This window comes from Geospiza fortis, unplaced genomic scaffold (genome assembly GCF_000277835.1).
Source record: "Geospiza fortis unplaced genomic scaffold, GeoFor_1.0 scaffold237, whole genome shotgun sequence".
In the NCBI taxonomy this organism is placed as follows: Eukaryota; Metazoa; Chordata; class Aves; order Passeriformes; family Thraupidae; genus Geospiza; species Geospiza fortis.
Window position 1 is genome coordinate 4,047,875 of NW_005054319.1, and position 15,051 is coordinate 4,062,925.

At 39.6% G+C, this 15,051-nt stretch overlaps 2 protein-coding genes across 3 annotated transcripts in view; one reads left to right on the plus strand and one right to left on the minus strand.

Moving 5' to 3' along the window:
- The first annotated feature begins 1,383 nt into the window (after positions 1-1,383).
- On the plus strand, positions 1,384-11,977 carry CCZ1 (CCZ1 homolog, vacuolar protein trafficking and biogenesis associated). 2 transcript variants are annotated; one of them, XM_031056531.1, is made up of 14 exons: positions 1,384-1,520; positions 1,643-1,736; positions 1,817-1,908; positions 2,940-2,987; positions 3,252-3,335; positions 5,277-5,452; positions 5,680-5,761; positions 5,897-5,958; positions 6,463-6,574; positions 7,153-7,186; positions 7,536-7,653; positions 9,179-9,337; positions 10,393-10,520; positions 11,632-11,977. In XM_031056531.1, exons 4-14 carry the CDS (start codon positions 2,979-2,981, stop codon positions 11,685-11,687), a joined length of 1,020 nt encoding a protein of 339 aa, XP_030912391.1. In that variant the 5' UTR covers positions 1,384-1,520; positions 1,643-1,736; positions 1,817-1,908; positions 2,940-2,978; the 3' UTR covers positions 11,688-11,977. The 2 variants fall into 2 exon arrangements, with proteins under 2 accessions (XP_030912391.1, XP_014162277.1); XM_014306802.2 differs by having other exon boundaries at positions 1,834-1,908.
- A 39-nt stretch (positions 11,978-12,016) lies between these two features.
- LOC102034446 (radial spoke head 10 homolog B) overlaps positions 12,017-15,051 on the minus strand; it is a 13,356-nt gene continuing 10,321 nt past the window's right edge. Inside the window, exons 16-19 of the mRNA XM_014306776.2 lie at positions 14,760-14,811; positions 14,142-14,252; positions 12,879-13,074; positions 12,017-12,453 (exon numbers count right to left, since the gene is read on the minus strand). Coding sequence (XP_014162251.1) covers positions 12,207-12,453; positions 12,879-13,074; positions 14,142-14,252; positions 14,760-14,811 — 606 coding nt within the window. The 3' untranslated portion in view covers positions 12,017-12,206. The remainder of the gene's footprint in view (positions 12,454-12,878; positions 13,075-14,141; positions 14,253-14,759; positions 14,812-15,051) is intronic.

Here is a 15,051-nt window from a genome sequence, read left to right on the forward strand (position 1 = left end):
GGTACCCGCGGGGACGGGGACGACTGCCGCCCCCGTTGGGATCTGTCACTGCTTCACACCGAAAAGAAACAGTAACAGAGGTGTTGTCAACAGCCGGGCGTATGTTGTAGATGGGGAGCTGGACAGTCAGCAACTGTTTTGTTGATACTTTAACTTTGTCTAAAAATCTTTCTCGACATAGATACAATACGGTAGAAAGGTTACTGTTTAACTTAGTTACAGTCAAGTTACTGCTGGTGTTTATTCGCCATTGTGTCCCTTAGTAAGGAGAGTCAAGAAGCTCTAGTCTCTAACTTTAGGTAACAGCGTGTTGTGTGGTTCATGCTCAGCTTTAATAGTTTCTGAGCAGAGCAGGTACTTACATCCAGAGCAGTGACAGGCTGAGGAGGCTGAGCGTGCCCTCAGCACGCTCCCGGTGACTCCGGCCCGGGGGAAGCTGTTTGTTCTGCTGGAGGATGAGGTGCGGTTCCGAGGGACCCCCAGCGAGCTGGGGACTGGGCCGGCAGGAACCTTGGAGCTCAGCAAAGCCCCGTGTGTGGGGTGGAATAATTCTGGCTCACCGTGGCAGGTCGGGTGGACTGGTTGGGAGCAGCTCTGCAAAACAGGACCAGGGAGTCTGTGAACAACAGGTCCTACGTGAATCAGCAGTGAGCGCTTGTGGCTGTGGGAGGGAGGGAGAGTGGCTCAGCAGGTCCGGCCAAGCCAATGCTTCCCCTCTGGCCAGCACAGTGGGTGCTGTGCTCTTCCAGGGATTGCCAGAGTAGGAAAAATACTGGCAAACTGAAATAGCCTAGTGGAGAGCCCCTGAGTCAGTCAGGGGGTGCAGTCTGTGGCATACCAGAGGAGCCTTTGATGACTGCATTTGTGCAGCCTGGAGGAGAGACAATGTGGAAAGGGGGCAGAGGGCAGTCTCTGCCTGAAGGATGGCAGTAGATGATGGAGTTTGGTTCTTAAAGTGAAATAATCAGGATGGATGGAGGGAAATTCTGATGAGATAGAAAAAAAAATTCTTCAAGGTGGAGTGATCTAACATCAGAGCAGGGCTGGAAAGTTGTGGGATTCTCATCTCCGGAGGTATTGAACAGATGACTGGACAAGGCCTGGAGCAATCTGAGCTGCCTTTGAAGCTTGTCATGCTTTGAGCTGGCTTTGAAGCTCGCCTTGCTTTGAACAGGCCCAGAAGTAACTGGGGCCTGTGATATCAATAGCCTTCAATGTACAAAGTCCTTGGACATATCATGGGATGACTGACTGCTTAAGTGTGCTTAATATACCTTTTATCCATTATTACAGAAGCCCATTTTGGTACAAAATAAAATTCTGCCTAGGTTATTAAGGGATTAAAAAACAAGCAAACCATGAACTCAATATTCTTTGATTTTGTTAAAATGCATTTGCTTGGGTTCTTTTTTCAAATTTTAGGAAGAAAAGAAGATTCTCTTCTATCATCCAAATGAAGTAGAAAAGAATGAGAAAATTAGAAATGTGGGGCTGTGTGAAGCTATAGTGCAGTTCACAAGGTAGGAAGTCTGATTGCATGGGTGATTGTTTTGGCACAAGCACTGTATTTTAAATATCTCAGTTGTATGTCTTCTTTTTGTGTGTATAAATATCCATATCTACTTATGTGTTTTCTTTCCAGGACCTTTAGCCCAACAAAACCTGCAAAATCCCTACATACGCAAAAGAATAGACAGTTTTTCCATGAACCTGAAGAAAACTTCTGGATGGTCATGGTACTTATGCACGTGATATGCACATTCCTAAATCACCATCCTGCAATGTTCTCAATGCATTCTGCATTGTCTAATACCAGCCTGTTCCACTTCCTAGGTTGTACGGAATCCCATCATAGAAAAACACAAAGATGGAAAGCCAGTCTATGAATATCAGGAAGAAGAATTGCTGGTAATAATGAACTTTCCTTTTTTGTTTAATGAGTTATGTTGTATTTTTGAGAGTACTTCCATCCAGAAACATCTTAGTTTAATTCTTCTTGAACTACTGTCAAATTGATTTTATATGTATCTATACCTATCTTCATAAATGGAAAAAGAGCAAAGTACTTTTCAGTAAAGTTTAAAGAAGAGCACAAGATAGAGAATTATCCAGAGAACAGTTCAAGATCATTCAGTAAACACTGGTGAAATATACAGCTGTGAGACATTTAGCTTGGAGTAGGTGAATATTTCTTAGGATGTGTTTGTTTAATTAAGTTCTTAAATCTATGTATTTTTATTAGGTGCCAGTATACATGTCATTACTTTCTTAAGACTGCTAGTAATAGTTACTAATAATCTGAGAAACCAAAAAAGCTCATAACTATGATGGGATTTCTTCTCCAAGCTGCAGAATCATTATGTCTGTTCAATTGTATATAGGAAGGGTATTTGGCAGGGTGGGATAATAATTAAAAAGCTGGTTGGTTATCCTGCCCCTGTTCATTACAGTGTGCATTACTTTTGTTCCTCTCTGTGTCCTAAGAAAAGGATTGGAGTCCTAGGGACTCTATTTTGCCAGATAAAATTATCTCTTTTTGATCTGGGTTAAGATGTCAGCCCCATAAAACCTGCTGTAGTGTCCCACATTCTTTAGCCTTTGATTTGGATGAAGAGAGAACCATCAGAAAGAGGATAATTTTCACTGACCACTGGCCTCGGGGAAGGGCACTGTTTGTAACTGGAATCCTTGGCATGAGTACTGAAGGTGTTTTTGGTACTAAATGTGATGGGGGAAGGGACTCCCTTTATTGAAATCATACTTTATAAGTACAGAGACATTTCTAGATGCTGACTGACAATGCCATTTAACTTTTCAGAACATGATTTCTCTGATTTGTGTCTTTGCTGGCTCTTTGAAAACACATGTTATCTGTAGCTCAGCCAAAATACTTGTAATTCTGCCTCTGCTCCTACTGATGTGTGCTCTCTTTCCTGCAGGACAAGGTTTATAGCTCAGTCCTCCAGCAGTGCTACAGCATGTACAAGGTAGGGTTAACACTGGGGCTCAAGGCTTTACAAGACAAGAGCATGAGATACTTCAGTAACATGTAAATTCTTGCCTCTGCTGCCATTTATACCTGGACTCTGCAAATCTAAATGTTTTTTCAGTAAAGAAGGGATACATTTGGATTGGTTTGGAGTATGTTAAGGAATGGGAGTTGTGTTGTAATCCATATTCATAACCAAGTTACAAGAAATTTCTGTAAATGATTATTCAATTAACTGATTTTTTTCTCTTTAAACTGTTAGCTTTTCAATGGCACATTCCTGAGAGCCATGGAAGATGGGGGTGTGAAAGTGCTAAAGGAGAGACTAGAGAAATTCTTCCATCGGGTAAGACCTCATTTTTCAGGCACATACTGTGATTCTGCACTGGAAATAAAACACAAAAAAAAAAGAAAAAGTGGCAGCAATGTGACTATAAAACACAGGCAGTGGGAAAGATGTAGAGTCAACACAAAGTATGTGGTTACTCATTTTTGTCAAATACTTCCTGCTTTTTCTGACAGAGTGGCTTCTTTAAGTGGAGTTGAACCATGAGTGTGGTTATGACTTGATGGAACAACTTAACTGTTGGATCTTTTTTCTGATGGAATTGTGTTCCTTCTTTCAAAGTTCTGCTTTAATGTTTTAATTGGTTACTGTGATAACAGTTTGTACAGACCTATTTGAGTGACTGTTGAAGATTCATTGAGGTTAGAAAGAATCTGGGGAGGTCATCCAGTTCAGCCTCCTACTCAAAGCAGGGTAACACTGAATTTAAACTCTCCTGCCCAGTGCTTTGGGTGGTTGAGACCTGAAAACATCCAGGGGTGGAGATTCCGCAACCTGCATGCTTAAAGTCCTTTAGTGCTGTGAAATAGTGAATAGATGAATTTTTTAAGTTGTCCCCCCTACTCCACCCCCTCTGTAGAATTAGTAGCAATCCTAAGAAGGCTTCAGGAAATATTGCATGCATGATAAGTACTCTTCAGACTGTCATTTCATAGCTGATGTTTTAGTGAAAGGATGAAAGGCAAAACCTATTTTTCATGTAAAGTAACTGACTGAGTAGTCTCATCTGGCAGAATTTTGAGTTCCTACAGGATAAGTTTCATCACACTTGAAAAGTGTCTGCCCCCATTTTTCTTGTTTGCAAGCAAGGAACCAGGACTGCTGTCAGCAGTTTGTGCTTTTGTGGTATTGAGATCTCTGATAATGATGGAGTGTAGACACTATGAAATGGTGTTTAAAATTTTGTTCTTTTAACAGATTTTTAGAATGGCACAATGTGACAGTGTAAACAAAAGTACAGGCTTTTCTTGTGGACTTGGGGAGGGTCTTGCTTGTTTTTTGTAAGACTTGTGGTAGACTCCAGAATAAACACCACTGGCACAAGGGAGTGCCATGATGAACCTGTGTGTGCTGCTGTCCAGACTAAATTAAAAGTAGACCTTTGCAAAAAAGAAAGTAATAAATTTTTATTGCTAAAACAGAGAGACTCACAAGCTGTGCCAGAGATCTGTCGCCCTGTTGGTCTGTATTTCTTGTGGGCATTCAGTAATGTGAAGTGACTGTAGAGGGAGCCATTGGATAAAGCATCTTCCACAGACCACTTGTCAGAGCATTTGAAATCTCTTGCTAAATGTTACAGTCTATCAAGAAAATCAATAATGGAAATTATTTGTTCCATTACACATTGAAAGCATCTGTTCCTATTTCTACAACTGCATCTGAAATTAAATATCAGTAAGATAGGCTTTGCTTGCTTATACTCTCAAAAGATCTTGAACTTAAAGCTGTTTTCATAATGATTAAAAAAGCAAAGTGATGCCTGGAATCACATTCATGCACTCACACATGGAATCACAGAGTGGTTTGGGTTGGAAAGTACCCTTAAAGGTCATCTAGGCCAGCTCCCTGCTATGAGCAGACATCTTCAACTAGATCAGATTACTCAGAGCTCTGTCCAACCTGGCTGTGAATGTTTCCAGGGATGGGGCAGTCACCACCTCTCTGGGCAAGCTGTGCCAGTGTGCGAGCATCCTCATTATAAAAAACTTTCTCATGTCTAAACTAAATTGAGCTTCCTTCAGTCCAAAACCCTCGTCACTACAAACCTTTATAAAAAGTCTGTCCCCGCATGAACGAATGTGTCAGACAAGTAGCACTGAAAGGACTTTTTTTCTTTGATTTTTAGTCTGGATTGTTGGAGATTAGACTTAAATTTGTTCTTTAAATCTACACCTTGGCAGTTTTCTGAATTCTAAAAGCCAACTGTCGTTGTTCTCTCAGTACTTGCAGACACTGCACTTACAGTCTTGTGATCTGCTGGATGTGTTTTGTGGAATCAGCTTCTTTCCACTGGATAAAATGACTTACTTGAAAATTCAGTCATTTATTAACAGAATGGAAGAAAGCCTAAATATAGTCAAGTACACTGCATTTCTCTACAATGACCAGCTTATCTGGTAGGTACTTCAGTAATTCTTTTGTGTTTCTTCAATTTCTAATCCTTTCAGTAAGTGCCATAATAGAGAAGCTTTTAAATTAGTGACAGAGTTGGATGAAAATGAGAAAACATGAGTCAGGCTGCCATTCAGTAAGAAAGGCATTGGTCTGAGCTAGTTAGAGGAAAATGTGTGATCTGAACTGCAGCACAAACATCATTTGCTTCTTTTTCCCCACAATGTTCTAGGAGTGGACTGGAGCAAGATGACATGAGAATTTTGTACAAATATCTCACGACATCTCTGTTTCCAAGGCACATGGAGCCTGAGGTAGCTGGGCTGGGGGTTTTGGGTGTTTTTAGTCTTTTGTTCCTGTTTATCTGGTACTAAAGGCTAAAATACCAAAGAGAAATCTCTCTTCTCTGTTTCTAAGCTGTTTTTCCTGTATGTGCTTTTTCCCCTCAGTTAGCGGGAAGAGATTCTCCAATACGTGCTGAAATGCCAGGAAATCTCCAACACTATGGAAGGTAGGTCTTGTTTTACTGTCACCATCTACTCCTTCTTCCCCCCAGGGCAAAGCATTTGGAAGGAGTGTGTGTGTTTTGAGTACATATTCCACACACAGTTCATGCCAGAGGGTCGCACAATCGTTGCTGCAAATGTAAAACTTGACCCTTGGAAAAAAGAGAAAATGCTTCATTAACATTAGTGCAGATTTATTTTTCTTCCCATTGTTCTTAATGCACTGTATGACAAACTTGGGAATTGTTCCAGTCATTTCTTTTCAGTCAAACACTCCAGACAAAGGTGTAGTTTAATCTAGGATTTATCTATTTGTTCTTCCTGTGTACTCTGCATGTCAGTGAGGAATTCTGTACTTAAGCAAGTGGGCAACATTATTTTGCATAATTATGGGTTTGGACATCCTTAATAATGAGAATTCCTAATGGCAAGTTTGGAGAACCTTTGTTAAAGTCAAGAAACTGAAATACAAGTATTCATCACATCTGACCTGTTGAATTATTTTCTAGGTTTCTTACTGGACCTTTAAATCTTAATGATCCAGAAACAAAATGCCGTTTCCCCAAAATATTTGTTAACACTGATGACACTTACGAAGAGCTTCACTTAATTGTTTATAAGGTATTACAGCTTCCTCTGCAATTACTCCTCAGAATTAGGAATCTCCATGCAGTGAAGGTGACAATGATGTGAAGTACTTAGGAATTGTGTAGAAAGGTGCACTATAAGAGACAGAAAACTGGCATTTCCAGCAACAAGCTTTAAAGCCTGAACTCTCTTCTCCCCTCTCCTGTACCCTGTACAAAACAAACAATTATTTTGTTTTATTCAAACAAAATACCAGCCTTCAGTTGCTTTAACTGATTTCACGCCTTGCTTTATATGGGATTAATCAATAAAACAAAAAATATTTTGTTCTTACCTTAAATGGGACATTCTTGCAGGTATCTTTGTATAAAGTGCATTTTTACCAAGTTTTGTCTTTCCCCTACAACTTAAACAGTTAACTGAATTTTAAAATCATAGCTAACCTGTGTTGTGCAGGACTGCAAAAAGCTTATCCTATTGAAGTGTTACCTTTAAAAAAGATTTTTAAATCTCTTCTCACCCATATATGACCTCTCTGAAGTATTGTCATTTATTTGAGTTAGTGCAAGTAATCTGTTGTAAATGGCTTTTTTGCTTTTGTTTTGTTCCAGGCAATGAGTGCAGCTGTCTGCTTTATGATTGATGGTAAGTACCTATTAGCATCAATTATTTGCCAAGACTTTTATATGTAAAATACTTTGACATGCAGCTTGTTTTACTCTTGAAAAATACTCATATTGTTATTTGAGTCTCTTTTTCATGAGTGCTTTTATCAGTCTTTTATCTTTGTTCTAGTGGTACAAGTAACTCATTTTACACAATAAAATGACTAAATACTGCTTCAGTTAGCCATATTCAAAATCACCCCTGAGGTTTTAATTGTGGGAGAAATTTGTCCTTGGACTCTTGCTGATGTTTAAAGAAAACAGCTACAGAAACTGTACCTTCAGCTGTGGGAAGAGAATCTCACCTCTGCCTTTTCTCTGCCTGTCAGCTTCAATTCCACCCACACTGGAGTTTTGCAGAAAACTGGACAGCATTGTTGGGCCTCAGCTTACAGTGTTGGCATCAGACATATGTGAACAATACAACATCAACAAGAGAATATCAGGGTTTGTATCACACTTCTTTTCCTCATTAGTTGGTGAAAAGTTAGGTTAAATGAACTGCTTAAATAGTGAGCCCAAATTTTGAAAGCATTAATGGTGTACTTAAAGCAATGCTTGTCTACTCTTCTGCATCTTAAGTGTTTATAAATGCATGTTATTGCATATCTGGGTCTCCCTGAAGTAACAATAGATGTTACTAATTTAGGAACAAATGTTTATTGTCTGGCTGAAATGGGAATTTTAGTGACTAAGTTATTTGGTTGCCGTGGAAGCTTTATCGTTGAGGACTTTTCCAGAATTACTGCTTCTTGAAGTGTTGCCATGTATAGTAGGTGAGGGGAAAGGGTCTTTTATTTTTCTATTTTGCAAGACTAAGGTAACTACTTAAGGGGCTAAAAACAGTCAAAAGAAAAAGGATGCTAATGCTTTAGAAAATATCCTTCACTTAGAACTAGAGCTAACTTGCAATAAAATTGCATTTATTTTTTTGATAGATTTATTAGTTGGGGAAGCAAGAGCACTGTTCCATATGGCAACATAAAAGGAATTCAACCAAAGATAGATGTGTGAGTGAACTCGGTCAGTGGTACCATCCCAGATCAGCAAAATCGCACAGGATAGAATAGGATGTGCTTGAAATTGTGCCAATCTACTAAATCATTAAACTTGGGGTCTTTAAATGTCATCTGGGACTGGCTTTGGCAGCTTTAACTCTTTAAAAGTTTAATGCCATGGTGTCCTGAAAACATGATACAGTTCCTTGACACTAATGCATGTGGGTGACAGAGAGCAGGGGTATCTGGTTGTTTGCTAAGGTGAGCGGTGTCATCACAGTATCTTCTGCTTCTAAATAATGCATCGCCTCAAGTACCAGTTGCTGCAGCCAGTTTTTGGTCAGTCTGAATGTGTTGTGACTTCTACAAAAAATTACAGCTCTAGGTTTTTAATATTAACTTCATAAAAAAGGAAATGGAGGAAGACTGCCAAGGGAGGAGTTTGAAAATAGTCTCTTGCTTGGCCCACACAAATGATGTGGGGGAAAATCTAATTGCCTGGATCAAGAAAGAGTTTGTTCTCTTGGTTGTAACAAGTAACAAAGACATTAATAGAAGATGACTTATTGCTCAAATTAAAGACTCAAGATCCATTCAAAGCAGCTTTGACTGGCATAAGGGAGAGCAGCAGGAAAAAAATGGGGCCAGGAAAAAACAGCTCATTAGAAAAATGCAAATTAATTACTATTCTGAAGTGGGGCAAGGCCTTCAGACTCCCCTGTGTGTGTTTACTGGCAGCCTGAGTGGCGGAAAGGGAAACACTGGCTGGTTCTGCAAGCTTGGTTGTCTTTTGGTTTTTTTTAAACTGTGTTAAAATGAATTTCAATCCCACAAGTCTCTTCAGTGTGAAGATAAGTCCAGGCTGTGTAAGTTAGCTTTGCACTGGGTCACTCCCCAGTCTCTGGGAAGCCTGTGCTTATAGAGCATGTTGGTATTCACAAATCACTTTTTTTCTTCTTTTTAAATCTTCCTAGGGCCGAGAAGGAACCTCAATTTAAGTTTATCTATTTCAATCACATGAACTTGGCAGAGAAAAGTACCATTCACATGAGGAAAACACCCAGTGTATCACTTGCATCTGTTCACCCTGACCTCATGAAGATTCTCGGTGACATCAACAGTGACTTCTCCAGGTAATGCTTGACTGTTCAGTAGTCTGTAACTCCTACTGTCAAGCAGATTTTTTTCTTTTGAAAGCAGTGGCCCTTTCTGGTCTTTTTGTTGATGGCTGGCTATTCATGTTTAGTATTTTCTGCTGGTTAGAAATAGTCCATCTTAAAAAAAAAACCAAAAAACTTCTAGTGTCCTTTGAAACAAAAAATTAAGAGGGCCAGGGCCTCTATCAAAGAGAATATCTCACCTATTGGAGGCTTCAGAGTAGTCATAGAAAATGGGATGGGAAGCACAAGAGTCTGTCTAATCTGGGAAAGCAGTGTAAAGGACAGGGACACCTGCTTCTGCCTGTGTCATATCTGCCCTGACACAGCTGGTGGCTCCTAGGGATGAGACAAAGGATGAAATGCAAACCTTGCAGTTACTGCAGCCCTGCTGATAGAGAAGTGGCGTGGCTTTAGTCAATGGGTATCATGCTGCAAGGTGGGAGAGACCCTCTGTCGCTACAAAAGTTAAGAAAGAACATGACAATGCTGAATGATTGGGATGCCCCTAACTCTAATTAGCAACAAGCTGTTTTCCCACTATGCTTAAGGACAAGGTTTCCATTTTTCTATAAATGAAGAAAGTATGTTTCATCATATTATGGAAGTACTAGGTTGGTGATAGCTTTATAGAAGATATCCAGTTGCTGAGTATGGTTTAGGTCTAGGTTTAACAGTTCTGGGAAAGCTTAGTATCACCAACCCATCTCCAGCTTTCAGTGTTTGGTCCCTGTGGAGCAAATCCTCATTCTGTGAAGCGTGTCCTTACCAGAAGGGAGGAGAGGCGCTTTTCTCAATGTTTTCACTGCAGTGTTTGGCTAATGAAAAAATTACTGATTGACACATTTGGGCATGTCCTAAGCAGCCATTTCTGAAGCCTTCAACCTGGACTGAATGATGGCCAAGTTAGAACTGGTGTTTTCTTTGATACTGCACAACCACAATTTCTGACATTGAGCTGTCCTAACAATTACAGATAAAGTTGTTGAAGATGAACTTGCTGCCACCTTAATTTTTAAAACTTCTTTCAGAGTTGATGAAGACGAGGAAATTATTGTGAAGGCAATGAGTGATTACTGGGTAGTTGGGAAAAAGTCTGACCAGCGAGAACTATATGTTATTTTGAATCAAAAAAATGTAAATCTGATTGAAGTTAATGGTAAGGATTGTTTCTTATTACCTTTAAATACAGTTACTCTTAAAATGTGTGCCCCTAGAGAAGGAATACAACCCATCTCATGAGAAATCTAGAGAGGGACTGATCTTTGATGGAGCTGGTGAGTTTGCCTAAGGTTTTAGTCTGCCTACTACCAGCTGTGAAAGGACAGCATAAATATTCAGCAGACATTCTTAATTATTAATCAGTCATTCTTCTTCCTTCAAATAATAGAGAACAGCACTGTGAGCTTAGTTTAGGCTTAATTTAAAAAGTGTATTACAGCTGAGAGATGAATATATTTACATCTATTTGTCAGTAATGCAGGGTTAGTTACTTACACATTGTGGTTGTCCTGTCAGTGATCCTCATCCATCGCTGTCTTGTTTCTAACGTGGTTTTGAGAATGATTTACTAGGACTAAGAGTGAGAATTAACATTAAGATGCAATAAGCTTTTACATTGCTATTTCTCTAAAAATCTGTTTGAATCTTGCAGCAATGCTAGGGCTCTCCATTCTAACAGGAGGCAATGTGCTCCTGTTAGCACATCTTTCCCTTAGACAATGGGAAAGAATTCATACCTTGCCAGGACCAAAGCCTGGCAGCATTTTAAAAAGAGGAATGAGTTGTGTAACTTGGCAATCTCTCTGTAACTGTCTTTCAGCATCAAACCTACCATAGAGAAACAGAGAGTGAGTGTTTCTGTGCCTGATGAACCTAGGAAGTTTATCAGTCTACCAAACAACACAAAGCAAAAGTTTTGCAGACTTGATTTACTGTAACAGAATATCCTAATTCCTCCTTTCTCTGAAAAAGGGGTTATCATATACTTCCCTTAACTATATGTTAAGCCACATCTGCTTTTGTTGCAGTGTTTGATGAGAGACCCATCATTTACACTTAAACCACTTTCAGACAGTGGGAGACATCAGACTTGACTTTCTCCTACTGAAGAGAGAGTAATATTAAGTGTATTTCTACATTAGAAACTCTTAGGGCTTTTTCTGTTTGAGTTTTATTATATTCTCCATGACAATCCCCAGGGTTTTTCTTGAGGAGGTTTCTGTAAAATACAATACTGATGGGGTTTTTTTGTTGTTTTTTTTTAACAGAAGAAGTGAAGAAACTTTGTGCAACACAGTTTAATAATATTTTCTTCTTGGATTGATCTGCAAAGGGCTGATTTATTGAAGATGTCAATGTCAGGCACTTGTTCAACATGAGAAGTTATTAGTCATATTATTGACTGGAATAATGACAATAGTAAAGCAATACTTGCTTTGTAAGAATCAAAATTTCTACTAAAATCTGTAAACTCTGACCATAAAATTTTTAAATTTTAAAAATGTTTATGTGCAAACTAATTAAAAACCAGTCTGAACTCATCTGTACCATTCCATTCTGATATGTTATGTGAATATTTTGCTGAAAAATAAAACTAATAATTGTTACACTTTAGAAGCATCTGTGTTCATTTGCATTGTGTAACTTCCTGCTAGTTTACCCAAAACTGGTGTAAAAGGCTGCTCCCTCTGAAACCAGCAAGTCTTGTGCATACAGTTGGGGCATTCTTACAGCTTCCTACAACTGTGGGTCTTCTGGGGTTGTTTTGGTTTGGTTTTGTTTGTTTGTTTTTCCTTATTTGAAGAGTGCTTGCTTGAAGCTTCAGTAGTTCCCAGCAGAGGATTTATTTCTTTTTCTTTTTGTCAGCAGTTCCCTTGGTACCTCTGGGTGCTGCCTTAGCCTCACTGCCTCGTGAGCCTCTTTTTGTCGGTGAGGGTTCTCTCTTGGAGGCCTTTTTCAGCTGGAGATTTCTCCAGGAGAGGAGTGTCTCCCAAGATGATGAGGCTCGTTCCCTGAGCCTGACACTCTCCTGTAATGCAACTGCTTCTTGCTTTCTTGCCTCTTCTTCTTCTTCTTTTTCAGCAATAAGTCTGCATGAACAAAATTTGAATTTAAGGTACTGTAAGAGAAGGGAGACAGGTTTCCACTGGCTAAGCAACTCCAGCTCTAGTCAGAGTATGAGCAGCATAAACTGCCACAGTGTAGAGAAGCAGAAAGTCTCTAATTACCCCCTCAAGTCCAAATATGTCTTTACTGCCCTTGCACAGAGCAAGAACCAAGTGCCAGGAAATACCAGAGCTATGTTTGTAACCTGAAAGCAGCCTGTATTTTTTACTCCAGCCAATAGCAGAAAGCACATGAGTTACATTCTCTATGTTACTAATGAAACCTGTGTGAGTTTGTTTTCCAGCTACAAGAAGCTATATTACGTACTTTCTTGAACTTCTCATTTTCAATAATTTTGCTGGTGGAAAATAAAGGATAACAGTACTGCCAGACAAGATTCAACACTCACCTTCCCAGCTCCTCAGCCTGGATCTTTCTCAGCTCAGCTAATTCAGCATGCTGGGGTTTTATTTCTTTTATTTTATCTCTCAGCACTATTTCATGCTCAAAAGCAGGGAACAACTTAGTTGTGAAAAAGGTTTCCACCTGACACATCCAGAAACTACACAGCTCCTTTTGTTCATTTTTATCTTCTTTTGCTTCATCTGCAAGATGTAAATTAAACATGTTTATTTAGCAGGGCACTTCTATTTCAAATGTGTTTTGGACTACAGTATTTCAGCTCTGACACTGCAAAGGGAAGGTCTGGCCTCTGCATGGTAGAGAGGATGAAAGGTGTGAGACACTTGGAACTGAATGGGGGTGGCTTCAGTGACCTGGCCCTGGGAATGGCACAAAAAGACAATTAACTCTTCCCTTTCATCCTGTGCTAAGAGTCTTCTGCAGTAACCTGATGACAGTTCAGTATCTGTGCCTCCTGTGCATGGGGGGAGGGATGAACAAACATGACCAGCTGAAAGGACAGAGGTGTGTGCCAGTGTCCCTTGTTATGTCAGGGAACAGGCCAGGCCCAGCTGATGGGCCCTGAACAGTTTCTCAGACGTGTAACATTTCACCCATCAGATTTCAGCAAAAGAGCTGATGACTACACGAAGATCCTTGTCTACCTCTGTCCTTGGATTTGAGTTCTGTAGCAGCAGAAAACATTTAACAAACACAGAAACCAACCCAGATGAGATCTGCTAATCAGCTGGAAGGAAGATGGTACAGAAAACTACAACCCTCATCATATCAAAGTGCTCTGACTGAACATCTCTTCTGCCTGAATGTTGGCCTGTCCTAACATGAAGCATGTTATCCCAGCTAGTGGTGGTGCACCACTAATAATAATTCTTATTTGAAGTAGAAGCAGTGGGACATGGCAGTATTACATTTTATTTGTCCAAGACACTCCACAGACAGGCTTGCAGCTTGAGCTTCTCATAGAGCAAATACCAACTACAGCTCATAGATGCCTGCAAATGAAATGTAGCATTCTAAAATTGAGGAAACTTTGTAAGTCAGTACTTAAATGTCTTATTTAATTATGAAGTTTTATTTTATTTAAAAAAATATTTTAAATTTTTAGAAAATCTTCCTCCAGAATTAATGCTCATTTACTGCCCTCTTGTGACAAGCTGAAATCTGCCTATACAAATAAAACTTCACAATTCAAGAGCTACAAGAGATTTGTGTGTGTGTGTTAAGTCCTAACACAGTAAGATTGTTTTACCTATCAATTCCTTTTCTGGGCAGGAATCTTGTTCTTCTTTTACATCCTTGTTTGGCAATGACACATCATCTTTGCTTTCTCCAGGAGTTATGGGAAATGAGAGAAGAGTTTCTGATATTGCAAAGAAAGAAAATTAAAGTTACTCAGCCTTTAACCCTGCACATGAAATTCCAAGTTTGATCTTCAGCACAAATACAGGTTGTCATCTGCCCTGAAAGTCAGACCTGTGGTTAAAATACTTCTGAAATGATGAAAAGTTTGTTTCTAATGAAGGCACCATGCAGAGTTCAAGCTCCTGTTTCCATGCCCACATGAGTGGAACAGAACAGGATAAATTAAGATTTAAAAAATCTTTTTAAGGAAAAAGTGATAGTTTCTAATTAAAAAGCATAGAAAATTTAGAGATTCCAACTTGCCCAGCCATCTGTGTACAGCAGGCATGGAAAGCTAAACATAAACTTTGTCGTAATTGCCAAATTGAATGGAGCTGCCCTCTGTAACTGCAATACATCACCTGTTTCCATGATCAGCTCCTGTTTAATTGTTTTGAAAGTTGCAGAAAAAGTGGATCTCCTCAAGCCACTTTATAGTTTTATTGTCACTTTATACAGTACTCACCCAGTAGAGATGGTTGAGGAGCAGGCTCTGTGTCTTCACCAGGTCTCGGTGGCTGGCAAGAAGTTTTAAACTCAGTTACTGAAAGTCTGGGCCTGTGTTCAAATCCCAAAGTGAAATCCCAAGTCCCTTTGAGTCATGCAAATTCCCATCTCCAAAGCATTCTGCCAGCCAAATGCATCCTGAAACCATGCTTTTCTCAAGATATTTATATTGCAGAAGTGTTTCACCTTTTCAAGTATTTCCAAGTAACACTTTACCTTCGATACCAACCAGGCCAGTAGGATTATCCTAT

Excerpts from the sequence above, each read along its gene's own strand:
- CCZ1 (XM_014306802.2), top strand. Across the intron at positions 2,988-3,251 it reads AGTGCTACAGCATGTACAAG|CTTTTCAATGGCACATTCCT; the intron begins GTAGGGTTAACA and ends TTAAACTGTTAG. Across the intron at positions 3,336-5,276 it reads TAGAGAAATTCTTCCATCGG|TACTTGCAGACACTGCACTT; the intron begins GTAAGACCTCAT and ends TTGTTCTCTCAG.